Source organism: Musca vetustissima, unplaced genomic scaffold, assembly GCF_032173495.1.
Source record: "Musca vetustissima isolate MV318-11 ecotype Yass unplaced genomic scaffold, APGP_CSIRO_Mvet_v1 utg1843, whole genome shotgun sequence".
NCBI classification, from domain to species: Eukaryota; Metazoa; Arthropoda; class Insecta; order Diptera; family Muscidae; genus Musca; species Musca vetustissima.
In genome coordinates this window covers 74,183-98,135 of record NW_026882325.1, presented here as the reverse complement: position 1 = coordinate 98,135, position 23,953 = coordinate 74,183, and the positions used below count along the sequence as shown (strand labels likewise).

The following is a 23,953-nucleotide window of genomic DNA, read 5'->3' as shown; positions in this document are numbered from 1 at the left end:
TAAGATCAACTGATTTGTTGTTGATCTTTATGGGTGACCTTATTAGTAGACTTTGAAATGGACTTTATTAGTGCTGACCTACTTCCTATAATCCATTCAGTGAATCGCACAATTGAACTAGTTTCTTGGTAAACTAATGTCACCCAGGAGGCCAGAAATCCATTATTGTGGATTGACTTCCATTATTGGTCTGTTCCAAGGTAGATATACAAGGTAGCCGCATGGGCGAATTTCTACAACAAACATCGGTTGTAGTATTTTGATATGTCAAAAATATTTTGCCAAAACAAACAGATTGACAAGATTTTTTTACACAAATTGTTGTAGAGAATGTTAATAAAGGTATTGCCAAACAAGCTCTTTGAAATTGGAAGATTTTTATTTATAATTTTTTTTTTTTTTTTTGGTTCAACTTTACAACAAAATTTTTGACAATTATTTGCACCAACAGCTGTTCCGATGCGGCTACCTTATTAAATATACCTTGGTCTGTTCCCGTACTGCAAGAATCGACATCTTTTTACTACGATAACGAATTTTCGTTTGTGGTATCGGTGAAAATAGTAAAATCGAGTAGATTCTTGCAGTACGGGAACAGACCATATGAAAACGTAAACAAAGTCAACATTTTTCGCATTACACTTGAAAAACAGCTGACTTTATCTTGTTGGGTGAACTTTTTAACATATCTTGGTCCTTCGACTATGATTAATTTGCCTTATTATTAGATTTATGATATAATTGCATTAAAATTTTTATTAAATAAATGTATATGTATTTTATGTTGTTCCTTCGACTATAACTTAATTGCCATGGGTAATAGAAGCAAATACCAAAACTGTCTTAAAATGTAATTTGGTTGTTCCTTTGAGTTAAGGATATTGGTCTTGACTTTAAACGATTTATACCCAAGAAATAAATTTCTATTAAAAGAATAATAAAAAATGAATAATTTTCTTGGTCCTTCGACTAAAACAGATGTGTCTTAAAATTGATTTAGTAATAATATGTTGATGTTGTATTTGTTTCAGCATATTGGTAGGACCAAATAACTTCCTTTAAAATAAATTCTATAACTTCAAAATTGTAATAATTTTTTTAAAAAATGAAAATATTTTTCTTTTAATTTTTGTCGTATTAACATTATTTAATTGATAAAATTTTTGAATAAGGAGTGCATGACTTGTAATAACTTGGCCATAACAACATAATTTTACCAGGCAGAAGATTTTTTTAATGTAACGATTTTTTATTTTCCCCAACGAAACAAGATTTAATTGCATTTCTCTTGAAAGTGTATTGTTTTTTTCTCCCTCCCATGAGTATACAAACGGCATTCTTTATAAGAATTTTCTTTCTCTTTTTTCTCTCTCTTCTTCTCATCTCTACTATTTTAGCCATATCAACGGTCCGGTGACTAAAAGCCTTTGACTACAAGTCGAAAATAGCGAATTGAGTTCTAAGACCAAAATAAATAAAATAATAAGAAAATTTATAAGAAAAAAAAAACACCTCAAATCCATGTACACAAATCAGCAACAACTTTCCACACACACACAAATAATACACAGCCTTATCCTATCAACACGACGCCCTACAGCAACAACAGCAACACTTGTGTAAACCTTAATATGTAAACAAGGTATTAAAACATTGGCAGACACCACCACAACAACAACAACACACATAGTTGCAAAAACAAAACACAAAGAAATTATATTTAAAAATAATTAATAATTAGCACTTAATAATTATAGTTTAGTTATTATTAAAAAATCACTTATACTTAATTATTATTATTAAATTTAAGTAAAGAAAAAGAAAGAAAACAACCAAGAAAAACGTGTGATATTTCCCAAATATCTATTTTCCCCCAAACTCAATAATTCTTAACTGTTCTTATTGTCAATTGTTTTCATTTTTTCGTTTGTGTTTATTAAATGTAAAGAAAGTGAGAGAGTGCAGCAGCATCGACAGCATAAAAAGAAAGCTGTCAACTTAAATGAGATTATATGTTTATGGTATTACAACAGCGCCCTCTAGTGTCAATGTAATTAACTAAAGTTCAATTGTAAACAAAACACACACATACAAACGCTCAACCAAATGTAAACCGGAAGCCTTTATTTTTCTTAAAACTAAACAAAATATCTAAATTTACTCTCACTCATTTACACACTCTCTCTCGGTCTCCTCTTCCTCCTCCTTCTCTATCTCTCATGTGTTATATGTACATAGTAAGCAGCAACGCAAGCAGAGCCAACAGCGCTGCTCTATTTATGCCGTAGGTAATTCGCCTGTGTGTCATTAATGTAAGAAGTCAAGCAGTTAAAAACACAAGCCTTGTTAGTTTTGTTTATTACGTACATAGATATTTGTTTGTTTGTATTTATTCTTGCTATTATTATTTATTTTTTTGTTATTGTGTATTTGCAATCCAAGGAAACCAAAAGTATTATACAAAGCATTCCTACTTATTATTATTGTAATAATTAATATTATTATTTGTTTTTAAATTATAATTACAAAAAACGCCAATTAAAATTGATTTAAATTTTCGTTTGTGTAAATTACATAAAATTATTAGTTAGATTTTTTTTAAATGCAAATAATTGCAAAACAATGCAAAGAACAATAAATTATATTAATTTTCTTAAATAAATCACTATCACACACACACAAACACACCCCTTTACATATTGTACAAACACACCACTATCTTGTAAAATAATTAAAACTAAATTAAATAACCAAAACAAAAAAACCAAACAAAACAAAAACTATGTCGCTCAACGGCAGAGAAGCCGATACCCCATCATCGCATCAATGGCAGTTGGAGAGCAATAACAATGACCTTCGCAAAGATACCTCCTTGACAGCGCCGCAGCCGCAGCTTGCCAAACAAACAACCCCGCTGGCGGCCTCAACGGCGGCGTTCGCAGCAGCAGCCGACACAGCAGAAACGACGACAACAACAACAACCAACCTAGATGCACATTTCCCCAGTCTGACTAGCAACAATGGCAGTGATAATCATAGTTACAGCAACAATAGTCTGAGTAGACGATCGCTAGATGCGCACCATACACTAGACATACAAGAACAGCAACCACCATACGACAACAAAAACAACAACAACAGTAGTAGTAATAAAACCCCAACAACACCCACAAAAGCATTAAACTCCACACCCCATGAATACACCAGCGGCAATGGTGTGCCACATGGTCATTATCGTTATACTCTGCCGCCACTAACAACCAACAACAATAAACAACAGACAAATAATTACACCAACAACATACCCACCATACAGCATCAACAATCGCAGGATGATAATTTTAAATTGTTTACAATTTATGGAAATGGTGAGTTAGAAAGAAGTCTCATTCATGCTCTCTCTCTCTCTCTCCCTTGTATTGTTTTGTTTATCTTGTTCTTCTTCGTAGACGAACATTTTTTTAAATGTATTTATTGTTGTTAACTGTTACAAACAATTTATTTTTTCTTAATGAGAAAATGGTTGTAAAAGAAACCTTATTTCACACTTTGATGACAAAGAGTTGAGAATGTTGGTAATATTGTTGTTAATTCTTTTCGTTTTCAACTCCACTGTATACCCCACTTTAATTACCCACATTTTACTCTCTTTTAGTACAAAATTTGTTTTGTATATTTATGCAATTTGTATTTAATAACACAATGAACTGTTTCAAGTAACCAACAACATGAAATTGGCGAGAAAGAACTCTGTGGGGAATCTAATCATCTGAAAGATGACAATTGACAGCTCTCTGATTGTTTCTCTACACTCACAGTGTAGAGACATTTATTATTATTTTTTTGTTTTTTAAATGAATGTAGTTATTTAAATTAGTTATTAACAACAATCATTTAAAATACAATTAGAAATTGGTAGGAATTACTTTAAAAGAGAGTCTAATAAGAAATATGCCATCGTTGAGATTACTCTCTGTTCTCATTGGAGGGAAATCATCAACAACAGAAATTGGCGGGAATTATAACGGAGTGCCCAATAATGAAGTTGGCATGACATGAATATGTGACATTAGTCAAATTGCTGCATATATAGAGCGGCCTGGCCACATATCAATTTAAATGTAACGATTTTCTTGCATACGTAATTAAAGAATACTGAAATATTAGAATTGAAAGAAAACACATTGATATTTCAGCTAGACAATTTATGCTCTCTGAAAGTGTCTCGTAATTAATTTCATAGGACTGGGCCTTGTATCAAATTGGACTAGACAACCAAAATATTAATTTTGTCGATTTACTTTGTAATAATGAATTTGTTATATGCGACATTTGTCACATTGTTGCATATGAGTTTATATAAGCGGCCAGGCCACATATCGAATTACTATAAGGTATTCTTTTTTAATTAAAAAAATTAAATTAAAATGATCGTTTCATCATATTATTAAGACATAAGGTCACACATTTAATTATTTTTTTATAGGTTATCAAGTTGCTAAGCAACTTATTAAATTAAAAAAAAAATATATTTTTATTCACAAAAAATATTAAGCGGACTTCATAATTCCGACTATAAATTGTGATTTATAGCCATTTAATTATGTTTAAAATATTAGCATGCTAATTTTACTATTTGGTTCGTTTTCCAGTCTTTTCCGACTTCCTTTCAGAAATAAAAATACATTTTTCGAATAAAAAGTATTTGTTTTTTGTTACTCCCTCGTTTGTTTTTATAAAACTTTGACGTTTGCCATGTGAAAATTGTTCGAATTGAACTAAAATGGCACAAGTGAACTAGTGCCATTTTGTGAATCGGTCAATTGAACTAGTTTATTTTCCTTGTCCCAAATGTTTATTACAAAATCACTTCTGAATATATCTGCATCAGATATTATGTTATATGTCTAACCCGAATCTATTACTTTTTTACACAACTTCTTGTTGCATATAAATCCCGAATTTAGGAAAAGATTTATTACAATCTGAAATCGAAAGGAAACATTTTTTTTATTAAAACGTGTTTGATTGAAACATAGAAGCCTTGAAAACTCCGATTCTTGAGGCAAGTTTTCCATCAGCTGATATTTGTAAGTATTTGTAAATAAATATCAGCTGACTGACAACTTTACATAATTTCAATAGTAGTTTAAACATAATCTAAATGTTATTTACGTAAAACATCTTCTACGTAAGTCTCAATCGACATGAAAGTGTTTTTAGAATTACCAAATCCAAATGTCAATGCCATAGTATTATATTTGACATAAAATCCACTGGATTTGTGAACATGATTAAGGTGACGTATACGCTATGAAATTGGCATTTGAAATCGAGTAGATTGACACTTTCTAACATAGAAGGAAGATAGTCATGCGTGTTTTATAGAGGTTTCAAAGCATTTCAAAAAAAAAGTAAACATTGGGTAGTTTCACATGATGACAATGATGGGTCTAAATGATGGCCTGGCCACACATCAAATTAAAAACTCGACAATCAGTAATTGTGTTATATGAAGAGAGGGTATGACTTCTACGCAAAGAATGCATGGAAATAAATCCAGATTTCCCATTTTATAGAATATGAACATAAGTAAACTATTGTTATCACTTTAAAATGTTTTGGAATATTTTCAAAATATAAATGACTATATAAAATTAACCTCCTGTATGAAACTATTGAATTCTTCGTTCTACATCAAATGTTTTTGATTTATTTCCTAAATTATCATCCGATGATAGTCCACGTGTAGCTGTCTTTATTTTGATGACTAATCATTATACTACTAAATTCCAATATTTGTTTTCTTTTTGTCCCCACTTGAGTCCCATGGACTTTCCAAACGTAAGCGTATTGAAAAAGAAACATTATCTATATAGTATTTTCTGAAAAAAAACATTAACTGCTAATCAATTTCTTCGAAACAAAAAATTTCAATATCAAATCCGAAAGAAGACCATACAATATAATCGATTTATTTTAAGATTTCTCGCCTTGTATTTCTACTATTTTCTGAAGATTATCTTCCATGGAATAAATATTTTAGTAATCACAAAAAAAAATAAAATTTTCAAGTGCGCCTTATCAATGTATATAATTATACATATATGTATAAATGAAAGCAAACTGTTAATATTGATAAGCTATAATAATCTGATTTCCAAATGTGATGATATTCATACGATGATTTAAATCCAAAAAATAGTTTTGTCAAAAGGGGAAACAAATCAAAATCGCAATAGTGAGTATTTTGGTTTAACGGAGATTAGGATTATCATAGACAGACTGAGACGTCACGGTGTTGTGGCAGAGATGGAAAGTTTCTGTTTCTAGCTTGTTAAGTACTGTTGTACTTTTTTAATGAAATCGTTTAATTTTATGAAAACTCGTTTTATGTAAACATAACATTAAGTGGCACACCCAGTAACAGTTTGGAATGCTACTATTATCAAAATGTTTGTTCCATTTACTTGAGATCGAGATAATTTCAAATGCAACACTGTTTTCGTACCAAAAAAACGAATATGAAAACATCAATCAGCTGACTGACAAATTCATATCATTTTTAAACTAGTATAAATGGCCTGAATTAATTGGATCGATTAACAAATCGTGTAGCTTAATAAATATGAAATCTATTGGATTTATTCAAAACTAGAAGGAAGAAACTCATGCGTGTTTTATGGGCTTTGAGGTCATTTCTACAAAACGATATTTTTGGCGGGAAAACATAAACATTAGGTTGCTTCACATGATAAGTTTTATATGTAATTATGGGGATTCAGTCTGTATTATGTTAAAAAAAAATTAATGTGAGTTTAGATTTACGAAATCCACTCGATCTCAAATGTCAATTCCATTTGTTAAAGTGGCGTATACCCTATGAAATTGACATTTGAGATCGAGTGGATTTAGTATTCTAAACGTGTTCTTAAACTTTAAAAATAAACATCATAAAATTTAAAACAAATTGTATTTCAACAAATATTATAAAAAATATATAAAATTTACATTTAAATAAAAAAATATTGAAACAAACGACGCAACTATTTCAATGACTTTTGTGCATACGTTTTTTTCGATTCACCAACAAAATCACTTCCATTATTATCATCATTAATCTTAACAAAAAATCATTCTTTCATTATTCATAATTTATATATTTTTTAAATGCTTTATTTTGTTCTAATACACTAATTGATATCCACAGACCACAAAAAAGAACACAATCAGCATGTTGTTTTGGATTTCACTTGAAAAAATGTGTGATTTACCGAAATTTTGTTAGAAAACAATTTATCTTATTTATAAAAATAACATATCTGTGTATGTGTGGCTTATCTGTAGTCAAAAATTGTTAACACTTTTTGTTATGTAATTGTTCTTAAAATTTGTGTTGAAATATATCGATTTTTTTAAATATTTTAAATAAACAATTAAAAATATTTACTAACTCATGTTTATTTTTATTATTTTTTTCTTCTTCCTCTTCGAAAATATTAGACACCGACAATGACAAATTGTCCGGTTTACCACATTCGACAACCGGTTCATTAAGCTCAATCATCACGACGTCCATAGCATCCTCAGAACCTGATCCTGGAGCGGGCGGCGGCGGTGGTGGTGGCAATGGTGGTCCCGGCAGCCTCGGTCATGATGGCCAAAGTAGTGTGGATGAGAAAATGGCCCTCAATCGACCGGGAATTAAACAGGAAAAATGGACAACGATTTTAATACAGGTTTCAATACCATTCTTTTTGGCTGGTATTGGTACAATTGGAGCTGGTATTATATTGGGCAGAGTAGAGGTGAGTACAAAAAGTATATATTTATTTTGTATAAAGAAAGATTTAGGGAAGAAGATCTAACAAATTAATAGTCGTTACTTTCAATACATTATTTAAAACATGCTTGATGTAAACACTGTCTGCTTAAACCATGTGTTTTATACAAATATTGTTTATTAAGTACATAATTTATTAAAACCAAACATGAATCGCGTTTAGGCTATGCCTTCTTAAACGATTTGTAAACCGAGGTGTATAGAATAGTATGAAAATGATGATATAAAGTTGTCAGTCAGCTGATAATAAGGCTACTTTTAGACTATTAAATTCATTTGGTCTCAAATGTCAATTCCATTGCGTATACGTCACGTTAATCCTGTTCACAAATCCCGTGGATTATATTTGACGTTTTCACATTTAGGAAAAGCGCTCCAATTTCTGATGCAAAACTAGAGTTGCATTTTGAAATTACTAAAAAAAAAGATATATATTTTTTAAATAATTTATTGAATGTATAACACGTCCATAGTACTGGATCATATGCCTTTTCTAAAATATTGCATAACCAAATTGCAAAGTGGCTCTCTTTTATGAAACTTTTAGGAAAAGCGCTCAATTTTTTCGTGCAAAACCAGTGTTGTATTTTTAAATATTAAAAAATATATATAATTTTTGAAATAAATTATCGGATTAGTAATTTCCGTTCGTAATGACTAACTACAAAACCACAACCAAAGTGACGTTCTTTTTCTTTGAGAGCGTCACCAATTCGATATTTCAGGCTGAAGTGCACTCTTAAACTACGTCTTATCGTTCATACAGGACCCAAGTAAAATGTCATAAGAAAACGGTAGCCAATTGTAATCGATTTTTCTAGAGATAAGAGGTCATCTAAAAACTTTTCCCGCAAAGAGTTTGAAAGTAATCGTTGTCCTGACCATAACCACCAAACTCCGTCCACAAAAAACCATCGATCATTTGTCAATAGCGCCATTTATTTAATGTAAATGTGAAATGCTTGGAAATGTCCCATTCCAATAATAAACCTGGGCTTTCTCCAACACTGGCAGTCATAGTCTCAGATGTTCTTGAGCAACATACACCGTTTTCGTTGCAGGACGAAACAGTTAAAAAAAACTATTCCACAAAAGGAAAGATCGTTACCATGTCTGCTTATTTTGTTCATCTAGTTCCTTTTGCTCCAGTCGTTCATTTTTTGCCCTCTACAGTTCCTCTTTTTATCGCTTCCCATTCGTTCATTTATTTCTTGACGAATTAAATGAACTGGTTGAAATATATTTTTGCTTAAGAACTAAGTATGACAATATGACATAAACTATCTTAGACTAATGTGAGAGAGAGAGAGTGCTTGAATACATCTGCTCAAGGCCTTATTAATAGGCATCCAGAAGACCAGCTGCTTCTAAAGTTTGCTGTCAAAATCCATTATTATGAATAGATTTCCATTATGAAAACGAAAAAAGTCAATTTTGCGACATTAAAAATCAGAAAAACCAGCTGATTTTTGCTTGCTGGGTGACCTTATTAATATATCTTACAGCTGCCAATTGTTGTATATCGTTCCAAGTATGTATGTATTCTATGTGTAATATATACGTTTCCTATTAACTGCCTTCTTTAATGACAGATAAGTCTAAAGTTTGAGCATGACATAATACTCAACCATCTGTCTAATTTTTCCTTATAATATTTCACATGGTTGGCAACATTGCACACAGAATTCAAGTAGAAATAACGCACTTTGACAGTTAATCGAAGCATCAGCTGTGCTAAATCGAATACCTATTTATTGTGCCATGTGTTTAAAAATTTAATATATGACTTTAAAACCCAACTTTAAACCCCAAAATAAAAATTTATCAATAGGATTTTCCTGTGAAAATTTATTTTTTCGTCAACGTTTTTGAAACAAATTATGAAACAGTGATTTTATATGACATAAAAATTAAATCAATTTCTATGTTTAACGCATTGCTTGTTTCCAATGACAATTTAAATATATTCTCTCCTCCCTCTCTCCACTTGGTGACAAGTTTATTTTCTGAATCATTGAATTTGTTCATCCATACCTAGTGTGTTAATTGTAATTATTTAATTAGAAGTTAATTTTTAATAACTTTAACAAAATTAAATTCAATTGTTATTTTTAGAATTTTACCTAGTGATAATATTCCCTTTTTAGGTTCCCATAGCAATAATGATTATAATCTCTTTAATAATTGAATTGTTATTTTTTGTTGTTGTGTGAGTGTGTTGTCAATGACATTTATGAGACATGACATGCATGCAATATTGTTATTATTTAATAAGTTTGTTTTTTTTTTAATAATTGTTCTGCCGCAAGCAGACACACACGCTCACAACAAATTTGTGAATGTATGTGATTTTGTGAACACATTGACATATGTTTGTCACAAAACGCATTCAATAAGTCAATAAGTACCCCCCAGAACTCCTCCCGCCTAAATCTGAAAATGTTTGATATGAAAATGCCAATAATAAATTTACATTTGTTTATTGGCCTCTGTTCATATTTGGCAGTAACATCCAATTGGGGGGGTTGATGACGTGCATACTTTTCAGCTACCGTGCGTTAGGCAGCATACTCATTTGTTTTATATGACTCAAAGCGGAGTTCTATGGGGGTTTCCCATATGAAAATAGCAAATAATTGAAACAATTATTTTTTTCAATATTTATCTTATTAGCAATTACTAACGCAAACATTTTAATCTTTAAATGTCACACTTAAATTGTTTTGAATAATAAATTGTGTTAAGTTTAAGTGTTGTGTTGTTTAAATGTCCTGTTTACATTAAACGTTACAATTTTTAATATTGCATGTTGTGTGACAGTTACAGTTAGGAATACAAAAAATGTCATACTCTATAACAGGGCGAAATCAAACAGTGTTGTATTTGTCACCTCTGGAAAAAATACATAAAATGCTATACAAAGTTTACACAACCTGAATTTATGTTTGACATACATTTTTTCTTTTCATTTGAAATTATTTAAATAATGTGTAAAAGGTTTTTTTTACAAGTAATATATCTCTAAAAAACAAATATCAGCTGACTGAAATATTTATATAATGATAATACTTGTCTATAAGTGAGTTTAGATTTACGAACTCCACTCAATCTCAAAAGTCAAATCTAAAGCGTATACGTCAGGTATAAGGTTCCTCATTTACTCAATAATTTGTACAAATTATTACAAAATATTGTTCGTTTACCCAAAAGTCCAGTAAAAGAGAGTGAATCGAGAGAGCAGATTTGACAGTTGTGTTACTGAGGATTTGGAAATTCTTACAAGGAAAAATTTACTCAGAAAGAATTTTCTTGTACCATCAGGTTTAAGTCTAGAAATTAATTTGTTTCTATATGAAGGAGTTGCCAGATCGAATCAAAATTTAACATGTGTTCATAACAGAGATGGACGTTTCCAAATCACTTTACTTTTTTCTGTTTATACGTTTGAACTACCCTAATACTGTACAACTCGGTCATATGACAAGTAATTTTGAGAGATCAGCTGATTAAGAGTTTGGTTGTATGCAAGGATAACAGCTGCCTCTAAAGTTTGCTGTCAAAATCCATTAATTTGAATTGACTTCCATTATAAAAACGTAAACAAACTCCAAATTTTTGACATTGGACTTGAGAAAAAACAGCTGATTACCGCTAGCAGGGTGACCTTATTAATAGATCTGGGTTAAACATATTTTTAGTACAGATTAGGAGCTATATAAACGATAGCAAAAATGAAATACTTAAAGAAAGAGAACTAGGTGAACGAAAGAAGAAGAGCCGATCGTTCGTTCATCATTTGTTTTCTGTGCATGAGGTATATTTTTTAATTTATAAAAAACATGACTATTATTAAACTAATGCCTAAAAGTATGCTTTATTTTCAATTTGGTTTATTAAATTACTAATTCATTTTCACTAATTCATCTCTGTTGTTTTTTATTTTCTTTTCAGAAATGGCGCGTTTTCAAATCGGTTAGTGAACTCTTCATTTTGGTGCCCGCTCTCTTGGGTCTCAAAGGCAATTTGGACATGTGTCTGGCGTCACGCCTCTCAACTCAGGTGAATTTAGGCAATATGACATCGCGCAAGGAGATCATCCGGATGATTGTTGGCAACATTGCATTGGTGCAGGTGCAGGCCACTGTTGCATCATTTCTCGTTGCCATGTTTGCGATCGCTGTCGGTGCTGCCATGGATGGTAATTTCCAATTTGAACATGTTATGCTGCTGATAGCATCGGGCATGTTTACGGCAACATCATCGTGTTTTGTATTAGACTTTGTATTAGTGGCTGTGATATTATTATCTCAAAAGTATAAATTGAATCCGGATAATTTGGCGACACCGTTGGCGGCATCCATTGGGGATGTTGTGTCGATTAGTTTGTTATCATTTATTGCATCGTTGCTATTCGATCACATAAGTAAGTTGGAGAATGACATTTTTGATGTTGTTGTTACTAATTTTGTTGTTGTTTTCTTTATCCGTATTTCAGAAACCCATTTATGGATAACCTTTGTTGTGATCGCTTGCTATTTGATTTTACTGCCAATGTGGGTGACCGTTGTGCTTAAAAATAAATATACTCGCCCAGTGCTCAAGAGTGGTTGGGTACCGGTATTATCGGCTTTATGTATTAGTGGGTAAGTAAAACCAATTAATTTGTCAAAACAGGACTGACTAGTGGACTAAAATTATTATTTTCGAACTTGATTCATATTTTTTAATATTGACGCCTAGAAGTATGCTTTGATTTTTCGTATTAATATGTCATTGATCAATCACTAATCGATTTATCGTTTCCTTCTTCTTTTCCACTTACAGTTTGGGTGGTCTTGTTTTAGATGCTGCTGTTGATGTATTTAACGGTTTCGTGGTATTCCAACCCATTATTAATGGTATTGGTGGTAATCTGGTTTCAGTACAGGCTAGTAAAATATCAACCATGTTACATCAAAGTTCAATTATTGGTATTATACCGCCACATACGAAAGTCTTTGAATGGCCCTGGAAGGCACTATTCAAAGGAGGTAAGAGTTCAAAAAATCACAACAACAATAAACAAATATTAAATATAATGATTTCATTTTGTTTCTTGCAGTACCCTATGCTAAGACAGCTCGTTTGTTGATCATGATGTCAATTCCCGGTAACATTGTCTTCATATTTGCCGCAGATTACATTCACATGTCACAGTCGACAGTTACCGTCTACTTTGCCCTATCATATGTGGTGGCAAGTTTAATACAGGTAAAAATTTAAATTAAATTTCCTAAAAATAAACGAAACTAATGCATATTTTGTCATCCTTTTAGGTTATGCTCTTAATGTACATTGCCCACATTATTGTCCACGCGATGTGGAAATGGAAAATCGATCCCGATAATTCTTCAATTCCCTATTTGACCGCCTTGGGTGATTTGCTGGGTTCAAGTTTATTGGCCTTGGCATTCCTTTTCCTGCTTTCAATCAACAAAGAATATGGTGCCGGTTATGATGTACTGAATGCCTCAAATTAGTTGCTCCGTGACCCCCACACGCCAGAGCTAAAACCAACCACCACACTTACTCGCCGCCTATCCCTCCACCAACCAAAAACAACAAAAAACACTATTAATTCTTTCCAAGAATTTTAGCCATAGTGATGCATATATATTTACATATATATAAATTTAGTATAGTGTGTGTTCGTTATATAGAAAAGAGAACTATTGAACACAATACATTCTACTTCTTCCCCCCTCACTCAACAAATTGTATGTAGTTATGAGAAGGGTAAACGATGATGAGATAATAATATTAAGTATACAACTGAAAGAAGTTGAAAACAATAATTTGTAAATGGAAACGAAAACGATGTTTGAAAGAAGAAGACCAGTGCTTAGACTAGTTCATTCTCCAAAGTACCTTAATGGAAGTAAATTAAAATTAAAAGAAGAAAATAACAAAAAACAACTTTAGATTATTAATGTGTATTTTAATTTATTTTAAAAATGAAATATTAAGTAATTATTATTATTATGTATAATGTATGTATGTATCAAAGTATCAGTGAAAAAAAAACTTAATATCAAGTATAAACCAAGTATCGACTCCCTGTATCCTGCCTTCCCTCCCTCTAAATTACTATATTTCCTCGATATTACCCTATTACCCATTCCTATATGTCCCATGTCCCTACGTTACCTAAATAATAAATATGTATGTTTATTTAAATTAGGAAATTTAATTTGATAAACCAAAAAAACAGGAAACAAAAGCAAAATTTAAGAAAAAAAGATACAATAAAAATTCAAAATTGTTCCATAAAATTGATTGTAGTTTTCTTTTTAAAAAAATAATATTAAGGCGTGAAAAGAATCATAAGGCGTGGATTTTTAAAATAACTTCTTAAGGGCCCACCAAAATCATAAGGCCCACCAAAATCATAAGGCGTGGATTTTTAAAATAACTTCTTAAGGGCCCACCAAAATCATAAGGCGTGGATTTTTAAAATAACTTCTTAAGGGCCACCAAAATCATAAGGCGTGGATTTTTAAAATAAATTCTTAAGGACCCACTAAAATCAAAAGGCGTGGACTTTTAAAATAACTTCTTAAGGGCCACCAAAATCATAAGGCGTGGATTTTTAATATAACTTCTTAAGGGCCACCAAAATCATAAGGCGTGGATTTTTAAAATAACTTCTTAAGGGCCACCAAAATCATAAGGCGTGGATTTTTAAAATAACTTCTTAAGATGTAGAAGTCATTTAGTTCGCTATTAAAGATTGTTGGCATTGATAATGGATATTTTTTCAATATAGACTCATTTTCGGTTCCCTGTTGGGCACAAAACCATCTTCACATCTAAATCTCTCGTCTAATTTTAGGTATTTTGACTACCAACATTATTTCGAAGTATCTGTAATTTGCCTTCCTATTCCTTGGAAGATACATAAAATCAATCAGCAGTTTTTGTCATTAGTTTTAGGTAACTAAGCCACAATTTTTATAAATTTGTATTTATTACAATTTTTATAATTTTAGGTATTTTGACTACCAACATTATTTCGAAGTATCTGTAATTTGCCTTCCTATTCCTTGGAAGATACATAAAATCAATCAGCAGTTTTTGTCATGATTTTAGGTAACTAAAAATTTTTATAAATTTGTATTTAAAAAAATTTTTATAATTTTAGGTATTTTGACTACCAACATTATTTCGAAGTATCTGTCATTTGCCTTCCTATTCCTTGGAAGATACATAAAATCAATCAGCAGTTTTTGTCATTAGTTTTAGGTAACTAAGCCACAATTTTTATAAATTTGTATTTATTTTCCATATTCGAATATTTGGTTTTCGAAGAGAATAACCAAACTTCCGGCTGATAATTGAGAATTTTTGAATGAATGTCCATGGTCCATGTTTTGTATATATAGGTCCATGTTTTGAAGTAGCTTCCATATAAACGTACCGACATTTTCAAAGAAAATTTTCATTATTGGATTATATCTTGACGTCGCTTTCATACAAGGGTCCGCCCCATTTTTGGTCTTAGACAAATGTGGCAAAATGAGTGCCAGTAATTTTGCATTACTGTTTCTCTGGAAGATACATAATATCAAGCAGCACTTTTTTGTCATTAGTTTTAGCTAACTAAGCCACAATTTTTGTAAATTTTTATTTATATTCGAATATTGTTCGATACGTTCACATCGCATTATTTTGTTGTATAACACAAAAACTACATTATTTCCCATACCAAATGGCGCAAGTTTCATTAAAATACCTCAATCCGTTGCTGAGATATAGCCGTTTACATTTTTCCTTCCGACCAAATATAGCTGCTACTGAAGTCTGTTTGCCTAATACCTCATTTGTTCACCGCAAAGCATTTTTGTAAATTCGATTTGCCCTTCAATCAACATGCCATGCCATATTACCATATTTTTGTTCGAAACAAAATCATTCAGTTTAGAAATATTAAAAAGTAAAGCATACTTTTAGGCGCTAAAATGTCACCAGCCTTATTAAATGAAAGAACAAACTGCATTTATTGCTATATCTTATTGGTGTTTTTTTTGTATCCCCTTAAGAAGTTTCAGTACTTGTCCAAAATCTCCACAACGACAAGCCCCCACAACCGCTGACATTTACCAAATTGGGTTCTCAGTATGTAAAGAACTAGTGTGGAGGCAATGGATTAAGAATTAGATGTTTTGGTGCAACCATTGTATTGTATTGGGTAATTTATTTTGAAGAAAACTCTATTAATTCATATATTGGTGTAGCTTATATAAAATTCGATTATAATTACAAATTAAAACCACATATAAATCTTTAAGTAGCTATTTCACTCTCATGACGAACAGTGTAAAACCCCGCATTGAATACTTATTATCGGGTATTTTACCTTTTCCCCCATTCGTTAGGCAGTGGAACGTTTTTTAATTCGGCAGATTCGAATGTGGCGCTAGATGACTGAAGGCGGCAGTCTATGGTGGAATACAGTTTAAATTAAATTTGAGAATTAAAAAGAAAAATTATCTGGATAAACATTAAATAAAGTACATTTGTTTAGAAAAATTTTCATTTCCAGACATGCAAAGACCAAGACGTACTTCAGAGTTCCACGAGGAACCTGGTGGCATACGACGCCAATCAAGGTATGTACTATATGCAGCTTTATTTTATTTCATGGAATCTAACCACTTTGGTTTTTATCTAGGGCCCAACAAAGGAGCATTGCTCCATCCCCTTCGACAGCCTCAAAATTTACCACACGGTAAGAATCAAAGGATCACATGCGCATAGTTTCATAGGGGCAAGTAGTATCCAATGTGTAGCAATGATTTCCTTTCCACTGAAGCTATGCGCCTGTGTTAATCCCGTTGCATTTAATTCTCTCATATATTAATGCTATAAACATGTATACTCTTCCAGGCAAAGTCGTATTGCTGTTGCAACACGTTCCAGTTCAACAGATCGAGCAGCAGCCAACTCGGGTAATAATGCATTTCTTACTGTTCCAGGTAGTGTTACAGGTCGTAATTCGACAACGACCACACCTATGTCAACGGCAAAGATAACAAGTAATCGTGTCCTTTTCACTGCCGAGAAACATCGTGGCGGTGCAGCCAGTGCCTCCAATGGCGGGGCATTACACAACGATAAGAAATGGGTGCAGGAGCAGACTCAACGTATCACCGAATATTTATTAAATCAGAATACAATTGGTGGCATTAGCACCGACTTTCTTCAGAAGGGCCTACGACAAATGTCCATTAAGCAATTTGTGGCTATTGTCAACTTCTTTCTCAATCACATTTGGGGTAAACGTTATGTTGTCGGTGCTAATCATGTCGAGGATATTATACAAATATTACAGAAGCTGCAATATCCTCATCCCGTCAATAAGTCATGGCTGAAAACACCAAATACCCAACATTCTTTTGGCAATGTCATCGTATTGCTTGATTTTTTAATGGATTTTGTGCCGCCCTATGTGGATGACGATGTTGTGCCACAGGTGGTTGATTACTTCGAACTGCAGGAACCTCACGAAATAATGAATGGATCCCGCATGGCTGAGGATATATTTCAGAGTCCAGATTTGGAATTTCAACGTGAGCTGCTAATGAACACCGAGGAAGGATTTACACTTTGGGATACTCAAATGAATGATGAGTTCCACAGCTTGCAACAGGAAACCTGTAATCTTCTGATAAAGAAGACCTGTAATTTTGCGGATGCAGCTGCAATTCAAGCAGAATGTGATAAATTAAAAAACCAATTGAAATCACTGGAAGATTTGAAACCCAAAGAGGATAAGGAATTGATTCATCTGGAAGCTAAATTAACAGATGAATTTGATTTCCTAAGTAACGACATGGAACAGTTGAAAGAAGATTTCCACAATAAGAGACGCATTCAACAACAGCTAACCAGAGAGAAAGCCGATGTACTCAACGAAGTGGAAAATATGGAAAAAGAAGTTAACGATCTGCAAAAGCTCATAACCCAGCAAGTTTGCACGGTGGAACAAAGAAATCAGCTGATGACAGATCAAAAGCATTTGGAACACTTACTGAGCATAGAGGAGCGTACATTGCGTGAATTGGAGTCACGCAATCACAACCAACAGGTTCTCTATGCAAGAGTCCTCAAGCAATTCACCGATGGCGTGGACTCCTTTAATGCATTTATGCGAGAAATTGTCTTCTCCGATATACCAGGTATGAAGAAAATCTCCTCCGAGGAACTACAACTTCCCCTACGTCCCGACGAGGAACAACTTCAAAAACGTATTCCACATTTGTTGGAAATCAAAGAAGCCATCCAAAAAGCGATACAAGAAAAGAAAAAACAAGCCACCGAAATACAAATTCGAGCAATGGATATAACCGATGAAGTCGATACTCAGTTGGAAACCAAATTCAATGCTCTGCGCCATCGTGTGGCCCAGTCAAGAGATAAATTTGAGAAATTATGTTTGAAAATGAAAGAACATGCTGCCAATCTGAATATGAAAGCTCTAGAATTACAAAATCAAGTTGTTACCACGGATAAAAATATTGAACAGCTACAAGCTACCATTGATCAGAAACGTAGTGAAATTGAAATGATGAAAGAGAAGAATGAAGAAACCATGAAAGATGCCGAAGATCGTCATGCCCGATATTTAGAACAAAGGAGGGCACTTATAAAAGCCTACGATGATATGCAATCGGCTAGTGGTGATGCTTTGAAAAAGTTGGCCGAAAAAGTTGCAGAGCAAGAAAAACAACTGGAAGTACTTCGAAAGGAATTTCAAACAGAAGAACCGTTGAATGAGAATGAATGATTTCAGAGTTTTTTTGTTGTTAATTGCCATAAACAAATATCTTTTAATTTATTAATGTTTTTTATCTTTAGATATTATATATGTATATGTTTTATTGAATCTTCATATTTATTTCTATAATTTAATTCTTTAATAAAACTCAATTTTAAATATATTCTCCTCTTAATCAGGAATACGTCATGGATGTGACTTGTGGGCATTATTTTTCACTAAAACAATACTACCATCTCCTAAAAGTATGCTTTAAGTGTTAATGCTATAATAAAATCAATTAAGCGTGAAGTACCCGATTGTAACCATCACTAAAATGTTGAAGCATAGTTCTGGTCATGGAAATGTCCTAAAATATAAGTTGGAAACCGCTTGTTTAAACACAGACGTGGATGTCAAAACTAGGAAATGAAAACGGGTCATATTTAAGGTATATTGAATTCTCGAGATAAATTTTTCACATTCAGTGAAGTAGAAGTAATTATCTCTAATCCTGTTGAACAGTTGTTGGGGTTCCATAACAAAATTCTTGAAATATCAGTTTCACAATTAATAATCTCAGATATTTGGAACATATTTATACAAATATTACAGAAGCTGCAATATCCCCATCCCGTCAATAAGTCATGGCTGGAAACACCAATTGTTTTGATTTTTAATGGATTTTGCGCCGACCTATGTGGACGATGTTGTGCTACAGGTGTGCAACAGCTTTGCAAAAAAATAACTTTCAATCTGTTCGCAATATAACGCGAAAATCCTCTCTTCACGCATATATATTTACGACGTAGGAGTGGACATTTCAATTCGTTTTTATAATTTATCGATATATACATATGTATATAGTCGTCATATTTCGGTATTAAAATTTGATCTGGCTGAATTTAACGATTACTGGAAAGTCCCTCTTTTGACGTGAAGTTAAAGTTCACTGGATTTTCGGATACTAAAAAAAAAAATCAAAATTTTTCTTCCTGTTTTCAAATCATGTGTATGATATTTGACATTTACGCTCAGATCTCTTTTTGGGCCGTATGCTGAGAGCTTAGAGCGGTACCTCGGCTACAGATGCCAATAATGACGACAGGACGGGAAAACATACGAGGATTAAGGCCTGGCATTTTAAGTTGGCTTTGTATAAAATGTCAATTTATAAAGGCATATCAAAGTCAAACTTTAGAATAAAAGAAGCCAAAGTAACATACTAATCCTGAAGTCCTCTTATGTGTTTCCCCCGTTAGGCTTTGCACCGTTACTTTATTCTTCTTCGTACTTTCCGTGTTTTGTTTTAGTGAAACACCCTCGTTGCCAGTTTTGGTTAGCGGATGGGTCATGGTACTATCCCATTACCTCCATGATTGACTGATTGTAATAGATTAGTATGATCATCCACCGGGGGATGCCCCCAATAAGAGACAGACAAATTCCACCTGATGCGTTTAGAAGTTAAAATTAGGAAGCGGTTGGATTATAAGCGTTATCTTACTAAAGGGGGAACATATAAGAGGACTTCAGAATTGGCATGTTAGGTTCGCTACAAAGCCAACTTAACATGCCAGGCCAAAATCCTCGTATGCGTTTGACCCTTAATACGCTTCCAGCATAAATACATGAATTTTAACATACTTACTTCCTTAACTGGCTTGTGACAGAACTTTCGTTCCATAAGCCGAAATCTTTAAATAAGATTTCCAAGCTCGTCGGTCTTTTGCGCAGTTTTTCCAGTTTGAAAGATCATATTCGGCAATGTTCTTCTCCACTTGATCTTTCCATCTTATTCGTGAACTCCCCCTTCTGCGTGAACCATCAGCTAGTTCGCTTTTATATGCCGTTTGGGCTTGGTCATCTTCATCCATTCTTACAGCATGACTTAACCAACGTAGTCGCTGCCGCTCAATACGTCTAACAATGCCGATGTCCGAAAATAGCTGGTACAGCTCATGGTTCATTCGACGGCGATATTCACCGTAAAAGCAGATCGGCCCATAGAATTTTTCTCTCAAACACTCCAAGAGCTGCCTCATCTGCCCATGCTTCAGATCCATATAACAGCACGGGTAGTAGAGTGTGTGTGTGAATTTTAACATACCTTCTAAAATTGTTGATGTGTTCACTTGAATTTTTATTACACATTTCAGCTACGGAGAATTCAATTTCCTTTTATCCTTTTTTGAAAAGCTCTTTTGACTTCGGCATACAAGACAAGAACAATAAGGTCTATTCCAATTGGTCCCGAAGCATTACATATTTTCCCCAGTGAAATCATAAAAGCGACAACATTTTAAAATAATTGTTTTTAGGCAAAAAACTCTGTATTGGCATCATTTTTATAACGGATTATTGTTGATTTGTTTTGGTTCAATAGTGATGGCACTTGCCTAGTTAAAGTACTCCTCACAGGGATGACAAATCAAATAAATGTAGAAATAAACCTAATTAATAATAAAATTCAATAATAATTAAATTAAAAATATTAATTAATATATAATATATACATCAATTTAAAATAATATTAAAACAAATATAAGGTTTGTGAAATTTCAAAAACTATTACACAAAAATGTACAAAGTACCAAACGTTTGTGCCAATACTGAGTCGTTGTTGTTGTACCCTTTTTTGCAGCAATGGATTGACGACGTTGCCGCGAACACTGCTCGTCGTTATTCAGTGTTAGGTTTTTGTAATTTAAAGACATATCTCTCTACACATAAGAACAATAATATTTTAACTAATTTTAAATGTAAGTGGAAAAGAAAATTGCAATTGGGAAGAAGGAAAAAACACAAAAAGAACACAAAGAAAACTTTATTAATAGATACATCCTTGAGTTTTGTTCCCTTTCTTCCGATCGTGGAAAAACAATTTTAATTCGATCTCTGCTTGTTGGGGGCAGAGTCTCAATAACGGATATTTGTTTGTGGATAGTTTTTGTTGTTGTGTTCCTCTTTCTAATACGCTGGCTGGCAGACAATTGTGAAATCGAAGTGAGAAAGAAAATAAGACCTTGAAATGCAAATAACCAAATAAGGTGCCATCGTCGTCGTCGGGGCCATCTTATTTTGAGCAAAGGAATGAAAAACGAACCTTGTTTTTTCTAGAGAAATGAGAAGTACCGTCTTGGAATACCTACCTATCAACAAAGTATTGCAGATATTTCGCTATTTGCCTTTTTTGGGCAGAGACGTACAGTTGTGTTTTTTCGGCTTGGGAATAGAATGACTAGAATTACTAATAAAATCTTTTTTAATATTTAATTTCAGATTTCAATTTGTATGTTTTAGTACCAAACAGCCTGCCTGTACATTCGTTTTGACCGGAAAAACCCCATAGACCATCATCGTCTGTCATTAGCCCGATTTATTTATTCGCCCACTCGAACAACAAACACAGAAAAAACATGCAACAACGTCAATTTACTTCGGGTAGCCGCCAGGCTCCCGATCCATACGATCAATTTTTGGAAGAACATCAATATTATCGCAAGCATACGGCACGGGATGCCTCTTGCTTGTTTCGTGTCATATCGGAACAGATGTACGATACCCAATTGCATCATTTGGCCATACGCGAGAAATGTGTAAACTATATGCGGAAACACCGTAAGTTCTTTCAGAATCTTGTCGATCGAGATTTTGATGAATATCTGGATGATATGTCGAAACCGAAAACGTATGGAACATTATTGGAGCTGCAGGCAGCTGGTTATTTGTTTGAGTAAGTAGCTTAATATAAAGTGATTTGTTTAAAAAAGGATTTAAATGGTTTTTGAAAAGCCTTTAAGGATGTAATTCACATCAAAAGGTGTGAACACTTTTGGGTTCAAAATATTGTTAAGGGACGCAACTCGGAAACAAGTAATGGAAGCAAGCCAAACGTGACTAGCGTTTTGAGGGAACAAGTCTAGTTTAGGGCCCCCTCCCGGATCGTTTTGAAATTTTTAACACATGTAGTCCTTGGGGCCTTGATTATAACATTATATTTTTTTCTTGTGGAAATCATATACTTAACCTTTAAAATGATATATTGGCCTATTACACATGTTTTACCGAAATTGGGAGACCCATATCTCAGAAAGTATGGACATATTTGATATAAATATAAATTTTTTTGTAATATGGATATCATTTTAAAGCATTTGATATTGCCTTGATTTTAAAAAAATATAATATCAAATAAGAACTTTGGAGGCACATACCTCCGGAAATACCGAGGACTATATGTGGTATATAGGCCCCAAGGACTATATGTGGTAAAAATTTCAAAACGTTCTGTGAGGGGCCCTAAACTAGACTTAAGTCGCGTACTTAATTAAGTCTACCTACAACTATGCGAGCTAAATTTCGTGAAAATCGGTTCACAATGGTTGAAATTTTATACGTAGATAGATTTCAATATTATTTAAGGTTATTTAAGGTATTTTTCATATTTTAGTTATTTCAAGATGCCGACATGACAGATGGTACATATTTTTGATCAGAATAAAAATCGATGTCGATTGACGTATATATATATATATATATATATTAGGTATTTTTGTGATGTTTGGGCACGATTCTCAACAAACTTGGCTGTAATTTGGTATTTTGGGTTCTCATTGTATAGCACATCTCCGTACTAAAAATTTGTATTTTGGGTTCTAATCTTTGTACTAAAAAGTAATAATATTGACCCAAGCTGAGGGTATGTATTTTGGCAATGTAAATCATATTTTTCTGACGTCTTTTTCAGTATATTCAGGTCCTATCATTACATTTTTGGACCCCATGTTTCTAAACATAAATCAAGTTCAAAGATGGAGAATATAAATGAATAAAAATTGTGCAGAAAATTAATTGTATTAAACTAAACTAAAAACTAATTATATTAGATGGGACACACCTTCTCCAAAAAGGGTTAAAATTAAAAAAAAAAAATTGTAAATCTCCTATGAATCAAATAAAACAATAAATTTCATCAAAACACCACAAAGTACAATATTCTGTATATGTGTAAATCATATATGAAACGATGGAATATTTTTACCAAACCCTGAATATAGGACCCGAAGGCCCACCACATCCTAGTACCCCTACCACAAAATATCAACATTTTGAAAATTCTAAATCTGTAAATACTAACCGAATATATAATTCCATTTGATTCGCACCGTGCACATTGTTATTTCTTTACCAAACCTAGATCAAGCCCGAAGGTGGAACCCATCGATCTACTCATTTTCGTAATTCGTACAATTTTGTCATACATTAATATTTATATTAACCATACATTTAGTACAACTATCGTCTATATGGAT

General features: G+C 32.8%; 2 protein-coding genes across 2 annotated transcripts in view; both read left to right on the top strand.

The window, feature by feature from the left end:
* The window catches only part of LOC133328673 (solute carrier family 41 member 2), an 82,117-nt gene extending 68,755 nt beyond the window's left edge, over positions 1–13,362 (top strand). The window contains exons 2-7 of the mRNA XM_061537216.1: positions 7,504–7,808; positions 11,795–12,266; positions 12,339–12,486; positions 12,668–12,873; positions 12,945–13,093; positions 13,159–13,362. Coding sequence (XP_061393200.1) covers positions 7,504–7,808; positions 11,795–12,266; positions 12,339–12,486; positions 12,668–12,873; positions 12,945–13,093; positions 13,159–13,362 — 1,484 coding nt within the window. The remainder of the gene's footprint in view (positions 1–7,503; positions 7,809–11,794; positions 12,267–12,338; positions 12,487–12,667; positions 12,874–12,944; positions 13,094–13,158) is intronic.
* Positions 13,363–16,426: 3,064 nt separating this feature from the next.
* LOC133328656 (uncharacterized) lies at positions 16,427–18,668 on the top strand. Its single transcript, XM_061537198.1, has 3 exons — positions 16,427–16,491; positions 16,554–16,610; positions 16,769–18,668. Exons 1-3 carry the CDS (start codon positions 16,427–16,429, stop codon positions 18,666–18,668), a joined length of 2,022 nt encoding a protein of 673 aa, XP_061393182.1.
* Positions 18,669–23,953: the final 5,285 nt, after the last annotated feature.